This window comes from Ochotona curzoniae, unplaced genomic scaffold (genome assembly GCF_017591425.1).
Source record: "Ochotona curzoniae isolate NIBS_2020 unplaced genomic scaffold, NIBS_Ocur_1.0 scaffold_3223, whole genome shotgun sequence".
NCBI lineage: Eukaryota > Metazoa > Chordata > Mammalia > Lagomorpha > Ochotonidae > Ochotona > Ochotona curzoniae.
The window spans coordinates 3161804-3181841 of NW_024467108.1; the positions used below are offsets into that span (position 1 = coordinate 3161804).

The following is a 20038-nucleotide window of genomic DNA, read 5'->3' on the forward strand; positions in this document are numbered from 1 at the left end:
TAAAGTTAAATCTTAAGAGAACCAACAGTCATTTTAAGAGTTTAAACTGGGACCACTGCAATAGTGTAGCAGCTAAAGTCCTCGCCTTGACAGCATCGGGATCCCATATGGGTGCTGGTTCTAACCCTGGCAGCCCCATTTCACATCCAGCTCCCTGCCTGTGGCCCGGGAAAGCAGTCAAGGACGGCCCAACGCCTTGGGACCCTGCACCCACGTGGGAGACCTGGAAGAAATTCCTGGTTCTCAGATTCAGAACGGCGCAGCACCGGCCGTTGTGGTCACTTGGGGAGTGAATCATCGGATGGAAGATCTTCCTCTCTCTCTCTCCTCCTCTCTGTATATTCCGCTTTCCAATAAAAATTTTTAAATCTTTAAAAAAGTTTTAAACCGATGTCTAATTATAATTGAAATCTAGGCATTTGGAAAATTCAGGCATTATTCATACCTTCATTTCTGCACATTTTTTTAAATCACTGTCACTAGCAAATTTAAATGCAATTTCATAACAACTGATGTTTTGTCTGAAGATATCTTACATAAATTCACTTCAATCATTCTAAAACATGGAGTAAGAAAAATTAATCAACATAAAGCTTTGTTTTCCTTCTGCTTCTAAGGGGTTGTGAAAGAACATACTACAGATAGTTTTCCAGGAGAAATAATCAATAGCAAATGATGCAATGCTAGAGTCAGAAGAAGCCATAAAGAGTATCTACAATAGACTCTGAATAAAGATTATGCTATTAACTCATGGGATGCCCGGATGCACTGTCCACCAAGCATATGCAAAACACTTAATAATGAAAGTTTTGTTTTAATGAGCAAACCAGTATGATACAAGGTATGTAAAGAAAATAACTATTTCCCCAGAGCAGAAGACCAAAGCTATGAGCCTGACTGAAGTCAAAAACACGTAAGACTCTTAGGTTTAAATGAAGACAGTAGGGGAGGGGGAACAGCATAGTGGTTAGCAGGCAAAGCAGCTGTGGACACTGCCAGCATCCCACATAGATGCCAGTTCTTATCCTTGCTGTTCCACTTCTGATCCAGTTCCCTGACTGTCCGTGGTGAAAAACAGAAAATAGGCCAGTGTTAGCCTCTGCTACTCAACATGGGAGATCAGGAAGAAGTTCTTGGTTTCTGCTGGGCCTAGTCCCGTTGTGGCAATCCGGGGAGTGAACCAGTAGATAAAAGATCTTTCTTTCTGTCTCTCCTCCTCTCTGTATATAACTCTGATGTTGAAATAAATTAATAATTTTTTAAAAAGCAACAGAAAGTTTGGCTCCTGCACGTCAAAGAAGCCTAACATGCTCTAAGGAGGGGCAGGACACAGGGACTAGGGAGAGATTCCTGGGCTCAAAGAGGCAAACTGAAAAAAGAATACAGCCAGGAGAGGCCAGGCACAAGATCTAATACAGAATTACTGATAATCAGAGCCAAGAAACAGACATATTTTTGAATCAAATCAAACCAAAACTACAACAACCCAATTTCCCCATGGATCCAGCAGTACATCAGCGATAGCCCCAAAATCACAATCAAGACCCCAGAATCATCATTAAAGATTCTGTTCTGGACTGGAGGCTCAAAAGCTGCAAATAAACAGGTGCAATCCACTACACAGAGAAGGATAAGCAGAGAGAGAGTACAAAAAGACCACTCTGTCAAAAAGAAGCTTTAAACAAACCCACCAACAACCGAAATACAAAATAATCTCATATACAACCATGTGAAACAGCTTTATAATTTCAACAAAATATAGTTGAGGCATCTAAAGAAATAAATTTTTAAAAATGTAATTTCCTTCTAAAAAGAGCTATAATGAAAACATAAGCTGGTGAGTCTTGGGACGGGGCATCTCATGCCTGGATCCCACACGCCAGCCACCATGTGCACATGATGAGCTGTCCCCGGGGGCTAGTGTGCCTTTTGGTGCCAGGCTCCGCCTGCTGGCTGCCCAGCTGGGGAGCTCTGGGGTTTGGGTTCTTTGAATCACTGCTTAGGTAGCTCCAGGTTGAACCCATTGTGCTTCCAGGACGTGAAGCATTCCTAAAGATTCCCATTGGCAGTAACTCTTCCTTTGTAAAACATATAATCACTGAACAATGCTGACCACCAAATACCAGCTCATGCAAAAGCTAAGGCTCAGGGCTTGTCCTGCAGAATTGTATCATGTTACCTGACATGATGATGGATCAGCTGACAGGTCACAATAGGCAGGGCCATGACATTAACTAGCAGTCGAGAACCATATCCGGGAGTAAATTCTGTGAGGGATGTGTGGGCCACATCCTGTAAAAATTCTAGCCCACTGGTTATCTCAAGAGTTGGGGTGGTGATGGACTAAGCTAGGTGTGACCAAGGAGCTTGCCATCAATCACAGGTAAAAGAACCCGCAACAGTCTGGACTAGTCAGGGCAGCAGCACCCGAATGTGCATCCTGGTTAGGGAGTGGGGTGGGTCGGACTGCAACGTTCACCAGCTCATACAAGGCCAAATGGAAGGCCAGACTGTGCTGGGCACTGGCCTAAACCCAATGGCATGTATGAGAACTGGGTCTGGGCGTGGATTAAGTGGAGGGAACTTGTGAAACTCCCCTGACAAGTCATAACAGGGAACAGGGTAGATCAGGCAGGACTAAGCAAACCTTAGCCCACAAGCAAAACTAGAGACCAGCACGGAGCACAGGTCATGCTGAGGTAGGCTCTTGCACCTACCGGTCTGTGTGAGCCAGGAACGCTAAGTCACAGTGTCTAAGGCAGAGGTCAGGACAGGTGAGGGGCTGTGCCAAGCTGACTCAGAGCAACCACTGGCACACGCGTGATCTATGGCTGAGAACAGGCCTGGTTGGGGAGCTAAGGGTACCACCCTAGCTGGGTTGAGGTTCTCACCAAGGGGTGTGTGACCTGGAATGGGGGCTGCGTTCCGATCGGGAAACAGTTGTAGTCTCCCTTGGCACAAGTGTAGACTGGGGTTGGATGCACCGAACCAGGCCAGACCCCAACACCATCTGCTGTCCTGGAGGACTGGGATAGATGTGCGATGGAGTAGGCTAGGTCTCAAACCCCTACTGAGCCATGTGTGAGCCATTGTGTGGGAATGGACAAACCATGGCTGGGCTGAAACATCCAACAGCAAGAACCAGAATGGGTTGAAGGCCAGTCAGGAAAAGCCACTGCTCCTGCTAGGACAGAAAGTGGACTGAGTAGGTCTGGCTCATGGACTCACTGGTAAGTGTGAAACCTGACATTGGGAGAGGTTCTGTTGGAGGCGCCTGGACAACTCCTCTGGCAGGACACAGACCCTGCAGGTAAGCGCAAGAAGCATGGAAGGAAACAGCCCAGAAGAGGCCATGGAGATTTACCCACTGGCATACATTTGGCAGGGGTCAGGGGAAGACCAGGCTGAATCTGTCCACGTCATCCACTGGCAAATCCAAGCACCAGAACAGTGTGGGTCGAGCCAGGTTTGGTTGCAACAAAGACTAGTGTGCCTTACGGAATGCCAAGGTGAGGTTGCCTGTGCCGGATGTGACTGCAGCACCCAACCAGCGCACCTGAGAACAAGGAAGGGAGGGGGCAGAGCCGGCAGGGGAATAAGGGAGGGTTCCTTTGCTGGACAGCTACTTCCGCAGCAGAGTGTGGGCTGGGATGGGGGCAAACCAGACCAAGCAGGGCTACAATACCTGTGCGCCTCTTGTGGACTAGATCAGGGAAAAGCCAGGCTGGGCTGATTATTCCTACTGGTGAAATCTACAGTTGGAATGGGTGAGGGTTGTTGGGGCTTAGCTGCAGCATCAGCTGGCAGAAGCTGGCACTGGGGGCTAGTTCTGTCAAGTCAAACCACAGAACTATTTGGAGAGTGCATAATCTGGGAGTGGTAGTGGTCTGGGAGGGGAATAGTGGGCTCATCCCTCTTGGGTTACCACTTTCATGGGAGGGCATAAAACTAGGACAGCAGCTGGGGTGGAATGAGATGTGGGACAGACTGGACTAGTCTGCCACACATACTGGCAGACCACTGTAGGGGGCGGGCCTGGTGGGGGTTATTGTGGGTCACTCCAACTAGGCTGCAGCTTCCACTAGTTTATGCGAGGGCTGAGTATGTGCTGGGCAGAAACAGTCTGGACTGCAACACCCATTGGTTCCAGTGGAAGTTGGGAGTGAAAACAGAACGAACCCAGCAATTGCAACCACCAGCTGATTGGGGCCATGGACTGAGCCGGGTCTTGTACTTGCTAGCACATACAAGACTCTGGTTTGAGAGCACCTCAGACAAAGTTTCTTTGGAGATCTCCCCAATCAAAACACTGGACTCAGAACCTTAACCAAGAAAAGAGAAAAGACAGAATAGGTCAACCAACCATCTCAGCTATATCTTGGCAGTGAAATACCTGGCAAATGGAGACTCTATTTTGGACTATATCAATCAGTGGATTCTTCAAGGACCTCATAGTGCTTAGAGTGACGAGATTGGCAATGATTCATAACTGTTGAAATATCAAAACCACTTGAGCAAGAACCTCAGACCATACCCTACATTCGTGACCTGGGGAGGATGCGAAATTGGGTGGGCCTTTCCCCTTAATATCCCCCTTTAAACATGAAGGAAACAGTATGGAAAAAATAATAGTCTTACCCACTTTTGTGTAACTCATGAAATTTTTACCCTAATTAAGTCTGTAAAGATTGTCAAAATATAAAAGAAAAAAAACATAAGCTATTAAGAAAACACAGTAGATTCCTTTATGTACTTTTAGGTTAAACCTTTTTTAGATTCTGTGCAGTTAACCAAATCAGTAATTAGAACATAAATTTGTCTCAGATGGAACTAATACAGAACAATCCTATAACGACTTCAAAATAATTAGCTGAAGAGATAAGATTTAAAATCATTTCTACCTTTAAAAGAAGTTTTAAAATTATAAAAACAGAAGTAAAACAAATTTCAATAAGAAACACACACACACACACACCCCATCTCTTGAAATCTTCAGCACATAGTATCACACCACTCATGAAAAGCAGGAGTTTGATAAATGTAGCTGAATTTCAAAAAGACTAAACTGAACAAATTATTAAGTGAATATTGACTCTTGAGGTCTAAGCATACCTCAATATAGAGTGAAAATAACATGGTCTTAAGACTAAAAGTTCTTTGATTCAGATAACCTAAAATAATTAAATCAGCTTGCAAACTGGTACTCTTCAGATGTGACAAGCCCTCACACATTTTATTTTGCCCTATCACACTGTATTAGGAAAGAATACTAAATAAGAAATTTTTAAGGAGGGGCATGTGTTGAAGTACAGCACATTAAGCTGCTGATTGGATGCAGGATCCCATAGGCGAATTATCCCATGTGAGAGTTTTAGTTCTAGTCACTTGGCAGTCCACTTCCAATTCTGCTTCCTGCGAATGCACACTCTGACAGACAACAGCACCTAGGTTTCCGGCTGGAGTTACTAGGACCCTGGATTCAGAGGCAAAGGGGCAGATGGATGACTGACTTTTCACTCTCTTATCTCCTCCTCCAGGTTTGCTCAAATAAAGTTTTTTTAAAAACTAATCCGAATCCTGCTATCTCTGTCATGACAATTACCCTGTCTCCTTGCTGTTCTATAGGAAAGAAAAGCTACACCTCTACAGCAGTGGACATAAAACAAACTGCACACAGCTAAATTAGACTACACTGTAAGTCTGTGCAGAAGAAACTTACACATTACATTACACTTACTTCTTGGGTAATGTTCTGTATGACTTCTGATACATTCATCAAATTCACCTCTTGAATGAATAATGATAGCAAAAAAAAATTCTAGCTGCAAGGGTGATACACAGTGCATCTGCTATCCTGTCTGTATTTACTCTGTGCTTGTCCTCAGGCAAGGAGCCTCCCTTAAAGTCCACACTCTTTTCCTGCTCTTTCTCTCTAGTCACAAGTAGCCTTTTGTATCCTCGATTCTCTAGCAACATTCTGCCAAACACTACAGGAAGTACATTAGTACACAGAACTTGCCTGTAGCAATTTCAGCTTGAGGACTGCAAATGATTTTACCAACACCTCAGCTGTTAGCTAACAGCAGTAAGAAGATAACTTGAATTTTGCCCTAATATTTAATGCTGTTTAGTGAGTCCTGCATGATTTCTGTGTTTTCAGGGATTCATTTTGCTGCTTGTATAAACAGATATGTAGTACATCTTTTATTTTTTTATGTTAACTTCATACGTCATGCTTAAAAATCAAGCATTAGTAAAACTTCCAGGAAATTGAAATTGCCAAACAACTTAGAAAAAGCGCACTGCTCAAGTCTCCTCAAGTGTAAGCAAGGTTCAGCAGTATTAATTTTTTTCTGTTTTCTAACATTTCCCTAAAGCAATTTACAACTTCACTTTGCAAGTGCCTAAGATACAATTTGTCAAAATGCCACCAAACTGACATGGGGCAAGAGAGAGAGAAAGTTTGCTGGCCTGCCTTTCAAATACATAAATTAAGAAAAAACAAACAAACAATAGAAGTGAACAGTTACACAGTTAAAATGCCTTCATCCCTTATTAGAGAATCCAGATTCAGTCCGGGCTATGTACTGGACTTCAGCTCTCCACTAATGTGTATCTTGGCAGATAGATCAAGCAGTTGGGTCCCTGACACCATACAGGAAACCTAGATGGGAACTATCTGACTCTGCCTTTCAGATAAATAAAAACAAGCAGAAACATTTGAATTATAGAAAACTCAAAAAAATTAAAGATGCTCATGAATCAGAAATACTGATACACAAATAACATACCTAAATCGTAAAATAATTATTTTGAATGACAAGTAAAGAGAGCACCCAATATACTATTCCACTTATTAAAGTAAAATTCTAACATTATTTGCGAACAACGGAGAAAAGGATTGCTTCAAAGTGTGGATGGAAGGCACACAAGAAAACATTGGGAAATTACAAATGTGTTCACAAGCCTTCAAGGACTACCAAATTATATACTGTGCACTGGATCATGGGTCAATTGCATGCCAATAAAGCTGTTTTTTTTTTTTAATGCAAGAAAGCATGCATGACAGTAGGACAGTAAAGAAACATAGTAAACCAAGGAATTTCTGGGATGTTGTTAACGCTCTGCTTCCTAGACCTCAATACTAGTTTCACTGATAGGCTAACTTTGAAGATTCATGGGGCTATACACAACCTGCATACTTTCCTGCATATGTAAGCCATTTTGTTAAAGCCTTATTAAAATAAAATGAGATACTACAATACACTTATCAAAATAACAGTCTATGTCCAGTGCAACTGGAATTACACATTGCTGGTCAGAGTGTAAATAATCACTTTGAAAAACTGGCTATACTTTATAAAGTAGAAGATATACATACTCAATGGCCAACAGTACTATTCCTACATTTATAACAAATATAAATATGTCTATAGATCCACCAAAAGATACAGGTAAAAACTTTTGTTTAAAAAGATTAAATCAAAGTCACCTAAAATTCTTAACAGCTCAAATTTCCACCATTAGTAAACTCAAAAAACAAATTGATACATTTATTCAGTGAACACTACAGAGTAAATAATAATCTGAAATGTACATACTACTGACATCATTTAAGTTAAAAAAGAAAAAGCATGAGACATCCAAAGATAATAACTCTTCTAAAAAAAGTGCTGGTTATCACTGAAATGTACATATATTGATTGGCTTGGAGGTTTTAGTAATGTTCTACCTTTTTAACCTGAGTATTACTTATATAAGTATGGTCACAAAAATTCATCAAATGTACACTCAAGATTTGTCTATTTCAGCATATAATTTAAATTAAAATAAATTGTCTCCCAGAATGCTAACTCTACACAAAGACAAAGAAGGAAAATATAATGTATATCTGACTTTGTAATAAAAATAAATAAATAAATCTTAAAAAAAAAAGAAAATATAATGTAAAGCCCTTTTACCAACAAGAGTAAAACCTCATGTAGGGCATTCAAACGGGCCTAATATAATCAACACAGATTGAGAAAATCTATAGAAAAAAAAAATGTATCAGCTCTTTCAGGACTTTCTCCACTACTGAAAAAAAAGAGTGTTTCTTAGTCAAATCAACTATCTCAAGCAGAGAGACACAGAAACATTTTAACTTTACATTTTACATATGATTGCCTTATGAACTTCTGAAGATATCTTGTATATTGTTATATAATATTTATCCAGAAAGGGAATACTCTTGAAAGACTAGAGATTTTTTTCAAGGATAAACTGGACGGCTCAGTAAAATATAACTCTACTGTTCTATGTACACACACATATATGTACATGTATACAAAGAAAAAACATTTAAAAAGGAAGTTTAAACACATCATCTGGACTGAGAAAAGTAATAAAGGTACAAAAACATGCCACAGGGCCCAGAGTGGTAGCCTTGGAGTTAAAGTCCTTGCCTTACATGAGCCAGGATTTCATATGGGAGCCAGTTTGTGTCCAGGCTACTCCACTTCCCTTCCAGCTCCTCTCCTGTCACCTGGGAAAGCAGCCGAGGATGGCCCAAAGCCCTGGGACCCTGCACCCGGCAGAAGTTTTTGGCTCCTGGTTTCCAATCACCTCAGCTCTGGCTGTTGTGACCACTTGGGGAGTGAACCAGAAGATGGAGGATCTTTCTCTCTGTTTCTCCTTCTCTCTGTAAATCTGACTTTCCAATGAAAAATAAATCTTAAAAAAAATGCCACAACTACAGAGCAGGCTGTATGGTATGATGGTATGATAAATCAATTTCTCATTTACTGTAAGCAACCAAATAATAATTTCTATAGTTAATAAATCAAGAATCGGTTATGTTATTTAAGGACATGGAAATAATAACCAGAAGAACAAAAGCAAACATTTATTTTTAATTGTTCCTTTGATGAAGACAACCAGGAGATGAATAAAGGACAATTGGTTTTTATATTATTTAAAGTACTATTTTACATTTTAATCAAGAACATGCCCTATTTACTTGATGACTAAAACTTTAAATTTGTTACACAAGAATCTATCTTGTAAAACTTTATTTTCTAGTCTTTTAAAAGAAATCATAGACTTCTTATTTCTGAATATCAACATATACCATTTATTTACATGTATAAAAATATATATATAAAAGCTGTTCTCAAAGTACAAAATTGAGAGGATTAAGTCAAATAACAAATGCAAAATAAATACAGAGTATAGTACAAAGGAGTCAATAAATATTATCTATCATTACTAACACTATATATGCATGATGAAAAATTTCAGCACAAACACTGGAACTCATGCTAGTCAATATTTAAAGAAGTAATAATATTAGATACACTCAATAACTGAAGTAGCAAGTTCAATTTGGAGTTCAAGGAGAAAATGATTCTCTTCTAAAGATAGCAAATCATAAATAGACAGCCATTCATCAAATTTTATAAAATTAGAATAAAACTAACATGTGACAAAGCATAAAACAGAAAACCAGATCTGCATCTCATTCTTGTAAGAAACATCAGTAACACAATAATAGTGTTTCTCATGCACAGTTCTCACTACATAATATTTTTCTAAATTTCTTTATTTCCAAATTTTGCTACAAGAACATCTTTAAGATCTACGTACTTATTTAAAAGGCAGAAACACAAAATGCCAGAGAGAGAGAGATCTCCAATCCTCTGGTTCACTCATCAAATGAACTTCATCTAGAACTGCCATGAAGGTGCAAAGCCCAGGGACTTGGACTACCTTCCCCTATCTTTCTAGTTGTACTGGTAGGAAGCTGAAATGGAAGCAGCCAGGATTCAAACCAGTGTCAATATGGGATGTTGGCGATGCAGGCAGCAGCTTAATCTGTTTAGCCAAAATGCTGGCCCCACAATAATGCCTTTTTTTACAATTGGGTATGTTAGAAGGAATAAGTTTAGATTTCTACTCCATACAGACAGGTGCTCCTCAAAAAGGATCAAACTTTCTAAATTCTATTAAACTATTTCTATGCACGGACGTGAGGTTCTTACACATCTATAAAATGACATAACAACACTATTTTTTCTTGGCACATTTAGCTATTAGGGCATAAGTAAGATTATAATTAAAATGAAAAGAACTGGGGCCAACATTTTGACACAGCACATTAAGGTGCCATTTGCAATACTAGCAACCCATTAGAACATTCTTTCAAGTCCTAGAGGTTTACTTCTGATCCAGTTCACTGTTAACGCACCTGGGAAAGCAGTGAAAGATGGCCCAAGTACTTCAGACCCTGCAACCAATGTGGGATAACTGGATGAAGTTCCTAACTCCAGCTTGGTTCAGACCTGGCTGTTGCTGCCATTTGGAGAGTGAATCAGTGGTAGGTTTCTCTTTTCTCTCTTCCTCTGCATTTAACTCAGCCTTTCAAATAAATAAATGAGCCTTTTTTTTAAAAAAAAAAAAGGCAGAAAATGATTTTTAAGATAACACTAGAGAATGAAATGTTTAACCATTCAATCCACTGAAAGCATATGATTTTAACAACAGCAACAGCATTATGAAAATTAAGTGCTTAATGGAATAAGTCAATCTTTCATAAACTTTTACCTACTTATAATGTATATAACCATTCATTCTTACAAATACATATACTGTAAATAATGTTTTCCTGTTGAAGGTTAACGAGTTAACTCGTCACCTTTATTTAGTGACTTCAATGGAATAAAACAGAGATCAACAGGAGATGGAAATGAAAAGTAAAAGGGAATGTGAGGATACTAAGGCTTTTCTTCAACAACTTTATTTGCCCCTTATGTCAAGAAAAAAGTGGCACACCTAGAATGGAGACCTCAAATTTCAAGCTTACCTGTGCATACTCTTTCTCAATAGAAGCCTTCTTCTGGCTGAATGTCCTAAAAACAAAACAAAACAAATCAATTATCAAAAGTATAGCTTACTAACTTCATGAAAATTTATCAACACACCTTTATACACCACCTGATGCCTGAAGAAACCACATTTTATTCATCTTCATTGGCCTGGTGGTACTGCTAACAGCCTGACCTCTGCAGTCAAATAACCTACAAATCCTAGCTCCACCATTTACTATGTAACGACCCGGGTAAAGTCTTTTAACTTCTCTGTGCCTAAATTTCCTCTGCTGCAGGGGTTAATAACCATATGCATCTTAAATGTATAATATATAAACTATTTGAATATAAGGTATTCAAAATAGTATCAGGCATACAGTAAAACCTAAATAACTATTGGTTTCAGTTATGAAAATGCTTATACAAGATAGACACTAAAATGTTCATTGAACTTAACATCCAGCAAACAGAGAACAGAAAACAAGATAAAAACCAAAATTGTATCAGCTTCTCAACATGAAAAATGACTGAATTATTTCATTTATTGTATTTTTTTTAATATTACAAAAAAGTACAAGGCCATTCACTGCATATTGTAGGATGGGAGCATACTTCACTTACATGCATCATATTTGACAGATTCTAAGGCATCCACTTTTCACACATTGCCATTTATGATACAGAGAAACATTCCTGAATGTTTTACTTATTGCATATTTTTTTTAATTTGGGAGGCAAACAGATAGCCAGTATACCCATCTACTATTCATTTGACAAATGTCCCATCTACAAAGCACAAGTGCTGAAGCAACGAGCTTGGCTCAAGCCAGGTCCTCAATCCAGGTGACACAGATAACAGGAATCTACTTTGGCTTCTACCACTTCTTCCTGAAGTCTATGTTAACAGGAAAGCTAGAGTCAGCAGCCAGAGCCAGGCACCAAACTTAGGCACAACAATACGAGGCATGACCTTCTTTTTTACGATTGAATGATTTATCTGCTTGCTTTTTCAATTAATTAATTAAGAAGGCAAAGTTAGAGAAAGAGGGAAAGACAGAAAAAAAGAACTCTTCTATCTCCTGATTCACTTCCCAAACAACCACAAAGGCAGAGGCTGGCTCAGGCAGAGGCCAAGAGCCCAGATCCCTATAAGTCCTCCAGGTGGGTTCTGAAGCCCAAGTAATTGTGCTATTCTCTGCTGCCTTACCAGGCACATTAGCAGGGAACAAGATCAAGATTGGAGCAGCCTGGGGCTGGCATTGTGTCCTAGTAGATTAAGCCTCAGCTTTTGATACAAGCATCCTATATGAGTGCCAGTCCTGACTGCTCCACATCCAGTCTAGCTTCCTAATAATATGCTGGAAAGACAGTAGAAGATGGCCCAAGTAAATAGATCGTGAAACCATGTGGCAGACCTGGAAGAAACTTCTAGTTTCAGCCTGGTCCAACTCTGGCTGTTGCAGCCATTTGGGAAGTGAACTAATACATGAAAAAGATGTGCTTTTTCGCTCTTTCATTTGTTCTTTCACTTAGAATTAGAAGAGGAAGAGGATGTTGGGAAGTTTGGACTCATGGGATGCTAGTGTTGGCCTAACCACTGTGGCACAACACTTGCCTTAGATGTGAGCCTCTTAACTGGCATATTAGCCACTAGGCCAGTCACTCACTCCATATCTTATAATTTTTAGTGGCAGTATTTTCTTAAAAGTACGCAAAAATACACAGCACTTCACAAATCACAGGCTTGGTAGAGTCAATGAAATATGATAACAATGATAATTTACCCTTAACATTCTGAATTTCTATTAAGTGCCTGGGACCTGTACTCTTGAAATCATTGCACCAAGACAGAGATACAAGAATAAGAAATCAGAGTAGGCATTTGGCATATAAAATGTCGCTTACATCACCACTTGGGGATGTCCCACAATGAAGTGCTTGGGTTTAAATCCCAGCCCCACTAAGATCCGGCTTTCTGCTGATGTGCATTCCAGAGGCAGCAGGTGAGGACTCAGTAATCACATCCCTGCCACCCCCTGGGAGATTGATTGAGTTCCAGGCCCTTAATTAGCCAAAAATGAGAAATAAAGCTAGAGGATTCACATTTCTTAATTTCAAAACTTATTATTAAGCCATAGTAATCAAAATAGTATGGAAATGTCTCAAAGCCAGATACATCTACCAAAAAGATAAAAAACAAACAAACAAACAAAGAGCCCATGCATATATACTCAATTGGTCTTTAAAAATCTGCCAGGAAAAAAATTTTAATTAAAAATTTTTAAAAATCTGTTAAAGGGACAAGCCTTTTCACAAGTGGTATTAAAAAGTACATATAAAAGAACGAAGTTAGACCCTAACACCGCATATGAGGATTAATCCAAAATGGAATGCAGAACCCAAATGTAAGATCTATAAGTTATAACTATCTTAGAAGAAAACACAGTTGTTTGGTGCAGAGGTTAAGAACTTGCTTGGGACACACACATCCTATAATACAGTACCTGAATTTCTTCCCTGGCCTTGTTTCCAATTCCAGCTTCTTGCTAATGCACACCCTGAGAGGCAGGAGGTACTGGTTCAAATAAATGAGTTCCTACCACCCAACTGGGAGATGGATCCAGACTGGTTTCCTGGGTCAGCTGTTACAGGCTTTGGAGGAATGAGCCAGCAGATATGGAAGCACTTGCTCTCACTCTCACTCTTGCTCATGCTCTTTCTCTCCCTCTCTCCCCTCACCTCTTCCTCTTTCTCTCTCTCTCCCTTGTATATAATTTTTGTAAAAAAAGACAGGAACATAAGGCTAAGTTTAATGACACTAGATTTTGCAATAACTTCTGTAATATAAAACTAAACACACAGGCACAGAGAACAAAAGAAAAATTGGGTATCAATGGATACTAACAACACAGTAAACAGAATGAGAGAAAATTGAAAATTCTAAATGTGATAAGGAATTAACAGAATATGCAGATGATGTCTAAAACTCATTAACAAAGTAACATGATTCAATAACAGGCAAAGGACTTAAGTAGATGTATCTACTATTCAATTATTTTTATTAAATGAATATGTAAAGCACTAACCAAAAAAAATATATTTTAAGTACTTCCAGTCTTAAGTGACAGGAAAAAATTCATCTTCCTCTTATTACCCCAGAAATCACTAGAAGGGAGAAAAAAAAGTAAAAAACATAAATATGAACATGATCTCCAGGAAGACTAGACGACTTATAAAGTGTAAATGGGGAACAGATATTGTGCTACAGCAAGTTGAACCACTATTTAGAACCACCCCATCCCATATCAGAGTGCAGGTTTGAGTTTTGGATGCTCTGCTTCCAATTCTAGTAGCCAAGGGGCCCCTGGGGTTCCTTGCTCAAGCAGGTTCCTTGACCCCTGCTGCCCATGTGGAAGACCTAGGAGTCATGGGCTCTTGGCTTTAGTCAGATCCAGCTCTGATTGTTGCAGCCACTTGGTGCAAACCACTGGATGAAAAATGTCTCAACATTTCTACCTCCATCTCACTCTTTCTCCCTAACACTCTTTCAAGTAGGTGAAAATATTCTAAAAATAATACTACAGTATAAACAGAACATGTATCAAAAGGAGAGAAAATTTATTCTAGAGAAAGTAAAACATTAAAGAATGAAGCTTCATAACTCTAGTGGGTGGGTCTGTTTTTTCAAGAAAGGTAAATTCAGCATTTGCAACAACAACAAAAAAAAAAGGAACAAGAACTAGAGAAGGGATTTATATTGCCAGTTTGGAGGAGGAAAAAATTAGTAAGACTGCACTGTGAACAGCCCTGTAGCAGCCCATCTTCATGAAATGGCTGAAGAGAGACACAATCTTTTAAAATTCATACATGCAAACTTTTTCATAAAGGAAGTTAGCATAATTTGGAAGACAATGGCTACCCAGGGCTGCCAATATATAAAATCCTAAAAAGGAAGGAAAAATAGAAAAAAAATCATTCAAAAATAACAAAAGCAGCAGCAAGATCTACACAAATACAAATTATTAGAAAAACAAAATAAGAAAAACATGTGGTCACCAAAGACATTTATGAAAAAAAAAGCTGCCAAGGAATAAATGAAAAACATTACCAAATATTTCAAAGGGTTTCATTTAACTTTTTTTAAATTAATGCAGCAAATACACTTCTACACTGATTTATAGAATGTCAAGGAAGCTTCCTTCCTGCTTTGAAGAGCCTTATTACAAAAAAGTGCTGAGGGGATTTTCAGAAAAACATTTTTTTGCCTCTATTGAGACAATCATGTGATTGTTCTCCCTTCTTTCTATGAATATTGTATATTCTATTAACTCATTTTCTTATTTTCAATCACCTTAACATTCCTGGGATGAACCTCACTTAGTCACAGTGTATAATTTTTTTAACATGCTGTTTGATTTAATTTCTTGATAATCTATTTTCTTTTTACGATTTCACTATGAAAAGGAAAACAATCAGAAAGAGCTCTTCTAGCCCCTGGTTCACTCCCCAAATGTCCACAAAAGCCAAAACTGAGCAAGATCGAAGCCAGGAGTCAGAAACACCATCTGGGTCTTCCATGTGGATATCAAGAACCCAAGTACTTGGGTCATCTCCCATTGCCTTGCCAGGTGCATTAGCAGAAAGCAGGATAGAAAACAGAACAGTCATGACTCAATCAGTGTGTGATATAGGATGTTCCTATCTCATATGATGGCTTAACCTACATTATGTCCATCCCTATTGAGAATTTTTGTGTCTATATTTATAAGGGATATTAGTCTTCAGTTTTTTCTGGTAAGTATGACCTTGGTATCAGGATAACCATTGTCTCATAAAATAAACAGAAACGGTCTCTTTTCTATTTTGGAAAAATTAGTCCTTTTATACTTGTTTGGTAAAAAACACAAGTGTGGGTATCTAGTCTTAGAATTGTCTTTGTTGAAAGTTTGTGAATTACCAATTCAATTGGTACTTAATTTGAAGTCATTTGACAATTTCTATTTCATATGGTATTAGTTTATTAATTTATGTGTTTTTAGGAATTTTGCTACTTCATCTAGATTATCTAATCTATTAGAAAACAGTTATTCTGGGCCCGGCGCGGTGGCGCAAGTGGTTAAAGGTCCTCACCTTGCACGCCCGGGATCCCATATGGGCGCCGGTTCTAATCCCGGCAGCCCCGCTTCCCTTCCAGCTCCCTGCCTGTGGCCTGGGAAAGCAGTCGAGGACAGCCCAAAGCTTTGGGAACCTGCACCCGTGTGGGAGACCCGGAAGAGGCTCCTGGCTTCGGAACGGCATAGTATCGGCCCGTTGCGCTCACTTGGGGAGTGAATCATCGGATGGAAGATCTTCCTCTCTGTCTCTCCTCTCTGTATATCCGCCTTTCCAATGAAAAAATAATAAAAATAAATCTTTAAAAAAAAAAAGAAAACAGTTATTCATAATAGTTTCTTATATTCCAATTAATTACTTTAAGTTATTATTCCCATTTTGTTCTCTAATTTTAATGATCTGAACACCTCTTTTGCTTAGCCTACTAAAGCTAAAGGTTTGCTAATTTGTTGATTGATCTTTTCAAATAGCCGATTCTGGTTTCCATGACTCTCTTCGTTGCTCTTCGTTGCTTTTCTATTCTCTATCTCCAATCTAACGTTTACTATATTCCTCTGATTAGCCTTGGGTTTAGTCCCCACCCCCCTCCACACTTCTTTAGAAGTACAAGGCTAACTAGCTGATTTGAGATCTCTCTTCTTTGTCACAAACATTTTCAATATAAATTTATCCCTAAAAATTAATAGTTTCACAGTATACTATAAAAGTTTGGCATGTTGAATTTTGTTTTCATTTGCCTCAGTATTTTCCAGTTCCTCCTGTGATGTCTTCTATGACTCACTATTTAAAAGTATGCTGTTTAATTTCCAAGTATGCAAATTTAGTTTTCCTTCTATTAATTAGTTCCAACTTTACTCCAATTACAATTATTTTATGAGTTCAATCTTTATAAAATTTACTGACAGCCACTTATGGCTGACATACTGTCTAAGTTCTATGTACTTGGGAATAATGTATATATATTGCCTTGCTGATTAGAGAATTCTATTTGTCTATTAGGTCTAGTAGGTTTATAATATTATTCAATGGAGCAGACTGACAGTCCAGAAAAGAAACCAAACCTCTATAACCAACTTGTTTTTTAAGATGCTTATTTTACTGATTTCAAAGGCAGAGCTAGAGAGAGAGAAGGAGAGAAAGAGGCAGAGCAAGGTCCTCCCATCCATGCATGGGTTCACTCACCTCAATGGCCTATGGCTGGGCCAGGCAAAAGCTGGGGCATTGTCCAGGTGTCACATGGGTGCAGGGGCACAAGGACTTAAACTATCCTCCGCTGTTTTCCCAGACCATTACTGGAGAACTAGATGGGAAGTAGAGTAGCCTGGACAGAAACCACTGTCCAAAGAGGATGCTGCTGTGGCAGATGGTGACATAACACTACACCACAACACTAGTCCCAAGTAACTTACTTTTGACAAGGATTTCAAGACTACTTATTACCTAGGGAAAAAAATAATCTCTCTAATCTCTCCAACAAACACTTAATACATGCAAGAGCTAAGTTTGATTTGTATTTCTTTCCAACATAATTTAAAACAGTCCAAAAACCTAAATGGAACAACTAAAACTTTACAACACTGAAAGAAAACAGAGAACTAGCAGAAAGCCACCACATGAAACACCAACATCCTATAGATCTAGTTCAAGACCTGGTTGCCCCACTACCCATTCATCTTCTCTCTGCTAATGTACCTAGGAAAACAATGAAAGATGGCCCAAGTCCTTGGGCTCCAACACAAATGTGGGAGACTCACCAAAAGTCCCTAGTTCTGAGTTTCATCCTGACCCAACACCAGCCACTGCAGCCACCCACAGAGTGAACCAATCGATCAATCCATCTCTCTCTGTATCTGCCTTTCAAATAACCAAACAGGTCTTTTTTTTTTTTAAGATTTTTATTTTATCTTTTTATTGGAAAGGCGGATATACAGAGAGGAGAGACAGAGAGGAAGATTTTCCATCCGATGATTCACTCCCCAAGTGAGCACATCGGCTGATGCTATGCCGATCCAAAGCCAGGAGCCCCTTCCGTGTCTCCCAAGCGGGTGCAGGGTCCCAAAGCCTTGGGCTGTCCCCGACTGCCCTCCCGGGCCACAAGCAGGGAGCTGGATGGGAAGCGAGGCTGCCGGGACTAGAACTGGCGCCCATATGGGATCCCGGGCGTGCAAGGCAAGGACCCCAACCACTGCACCACCGCACCGGGCCCCAAATAGGTCTTTTAAACACACACACATACATGGGGTTCAAATCACCATGATCTTGGATTTGGCAATGAATCCTGGTATTTTTTTGTTTGTTTGTTTTTTGTCTTGTTTCAAGACTTATCTACTTTTATTGGAAAAGCAGATTCACAGAGAAGGAGAGACAGAGATAAAAATCCTTCAACCACTATTTCACTTTCCAAGTGGCCACAATGGCCAGAGAAGAGCTGACCAAAAGTCTTCCAGATGAGGGCAGGGTCCCAAGATTTTGCACAATCTCCACTGCTTTCCAAGGCCATAAGCAGGGAGATGGATGGGAAATGGAGCAGCAGGGTCATGAGCCAGCATCCGTAAGAGATCACAGCGCTTATAACATTAGCAAACTGAGCCATCATGCTGGGCCCCTAACGGATTCTTAAATACAGAACCAAAAACACAGTAAAGGAAAAAATAGGCAAAATAGACTTCATTAAAATATACTGCTTCTTGATTTAATTTGAACTGTAATACTGCAACAAGGTGGAGGAATCCACCATGGGGGGAGGGCACAGGAAGGGGTTGGGGGAATCCCAGAGCCTACGAAACTGTGTCACATAATGCAACGTAATAAATAATTACATTAAAAAAATATATATACTGCTTCTGTGCAATAAAGACAATATCAAAAATATAAGAGGACAACAGAACAGGAGAAATATTTGCAAATCAAATATCTGATAAGAATCTAATATACTTCAAGCAAAAAAAGAAACAATAAAATTTAAAAACAGGCTAAGGGCTTGAATAAGCATTTCTTTGAAGTGATGACAAATGGCTAGCAACCACATGAAAAGATACTTAACATCAGTCAGGAGGGAAATACAAATCAAAAATATATGAAATTAATTCATACCCACCATGACGGCTATAAACCAACAATAACAAAATAAGCAGAAAATATTAAGTATTGTACTAATATAGAATATCAGAACCCTCACATACTGGAATTAAAAAAATCTGTTGGCAGTTCCTCAGAGAGTAAAAAACATAATTACTACATGACACAATAATTTTATGACTAGCTATATACTCAAGAGATCTGAAAACAGATGTTAAAAACCTGTACACAAATATGCATAACAGCATGGCATAACACAATATGAATCATGTTATGAGTCCTAACAACTGTAAAGTGGAAACAATCCAAATGCCTATCAAAACATCAACAGATGAGGGTTAGTATTTAGAGTAGGTTAAGCAGCCACTCATGACACTGGCATTCCATCCATGTCAGAGTGCTAGTTCAAATTTCAATGCTCCACATCCAATCTAGCTCCCACTAATGCCTAGGAAAGCAGCAGAAAATGGTCCAAGAACTTATGCCCTGCCATCTATGTGGGAGATGCAGAAGAAGCTCCTAACTCCTAGTTCTAACGAGGCCCAATCCCAGCTGCAGTGGCCATTTAAGAGAGCGACAGAATCTCTCTAACTACTTTTCAAATAAATTAACTAATTTTAAAAAGAAAAAAAAATCTAGAGAAGGAGGTTTTGCCTAGCAGTTGAGATGCACACTTTCATCTCGGTATTGGAGAACAGATTCAATCCCCACTTCTGGTTCCTGACTCCAGTTTCCACATAACACAAATTCTGGGAGACAACAGCTGAAGGCTCAAGTGGCTGGGTTCTTACCTCAGCCAGCACAAACATCTAAGAAGGATATCAGCAGAAATGCGCTATCTCTGTCTCTGTGTCACTCTGACTCACAAATAAGCAACTAAATTTGAAAGAAAAAACATGCCCAGCAACATGGCATGATATAGGCACATATGTGCCAATTTACCTCTGAACCAGCTCCTTGCTAATGTACATGGGGAAGCAGCAGAAGATTGCTCACGTGTTTGG

The 20038-nt window shown here is 39.3% G+C and overlaps 1 protein-coding gene across 4 annotated transcripts in view; it reads right to left on the bottom strand.

Moving 5' to 3' along the window:
* The window catches only part of FCHSD2 (FCH and double SH3 domains 2), a 245109-nt gene that overhangs the window by 177505 nt on the left and 47566 nt on the right, over positions 1-20038 (bottom strand). For all 4 annotated transcript variants that reach the window (XM_040964120.1, XM_040964118.1, XM_040964121.1 and 1 more), the window contains exon 3: positions 10841-10886. In XM_040964120.1, coding sequence (XP_040820054.1) covers positions 10841-10886 — 46 coding nt within the window. The remainder of the gene's footprint in view (positions 1-10840; positions 10887-20038) is intronic.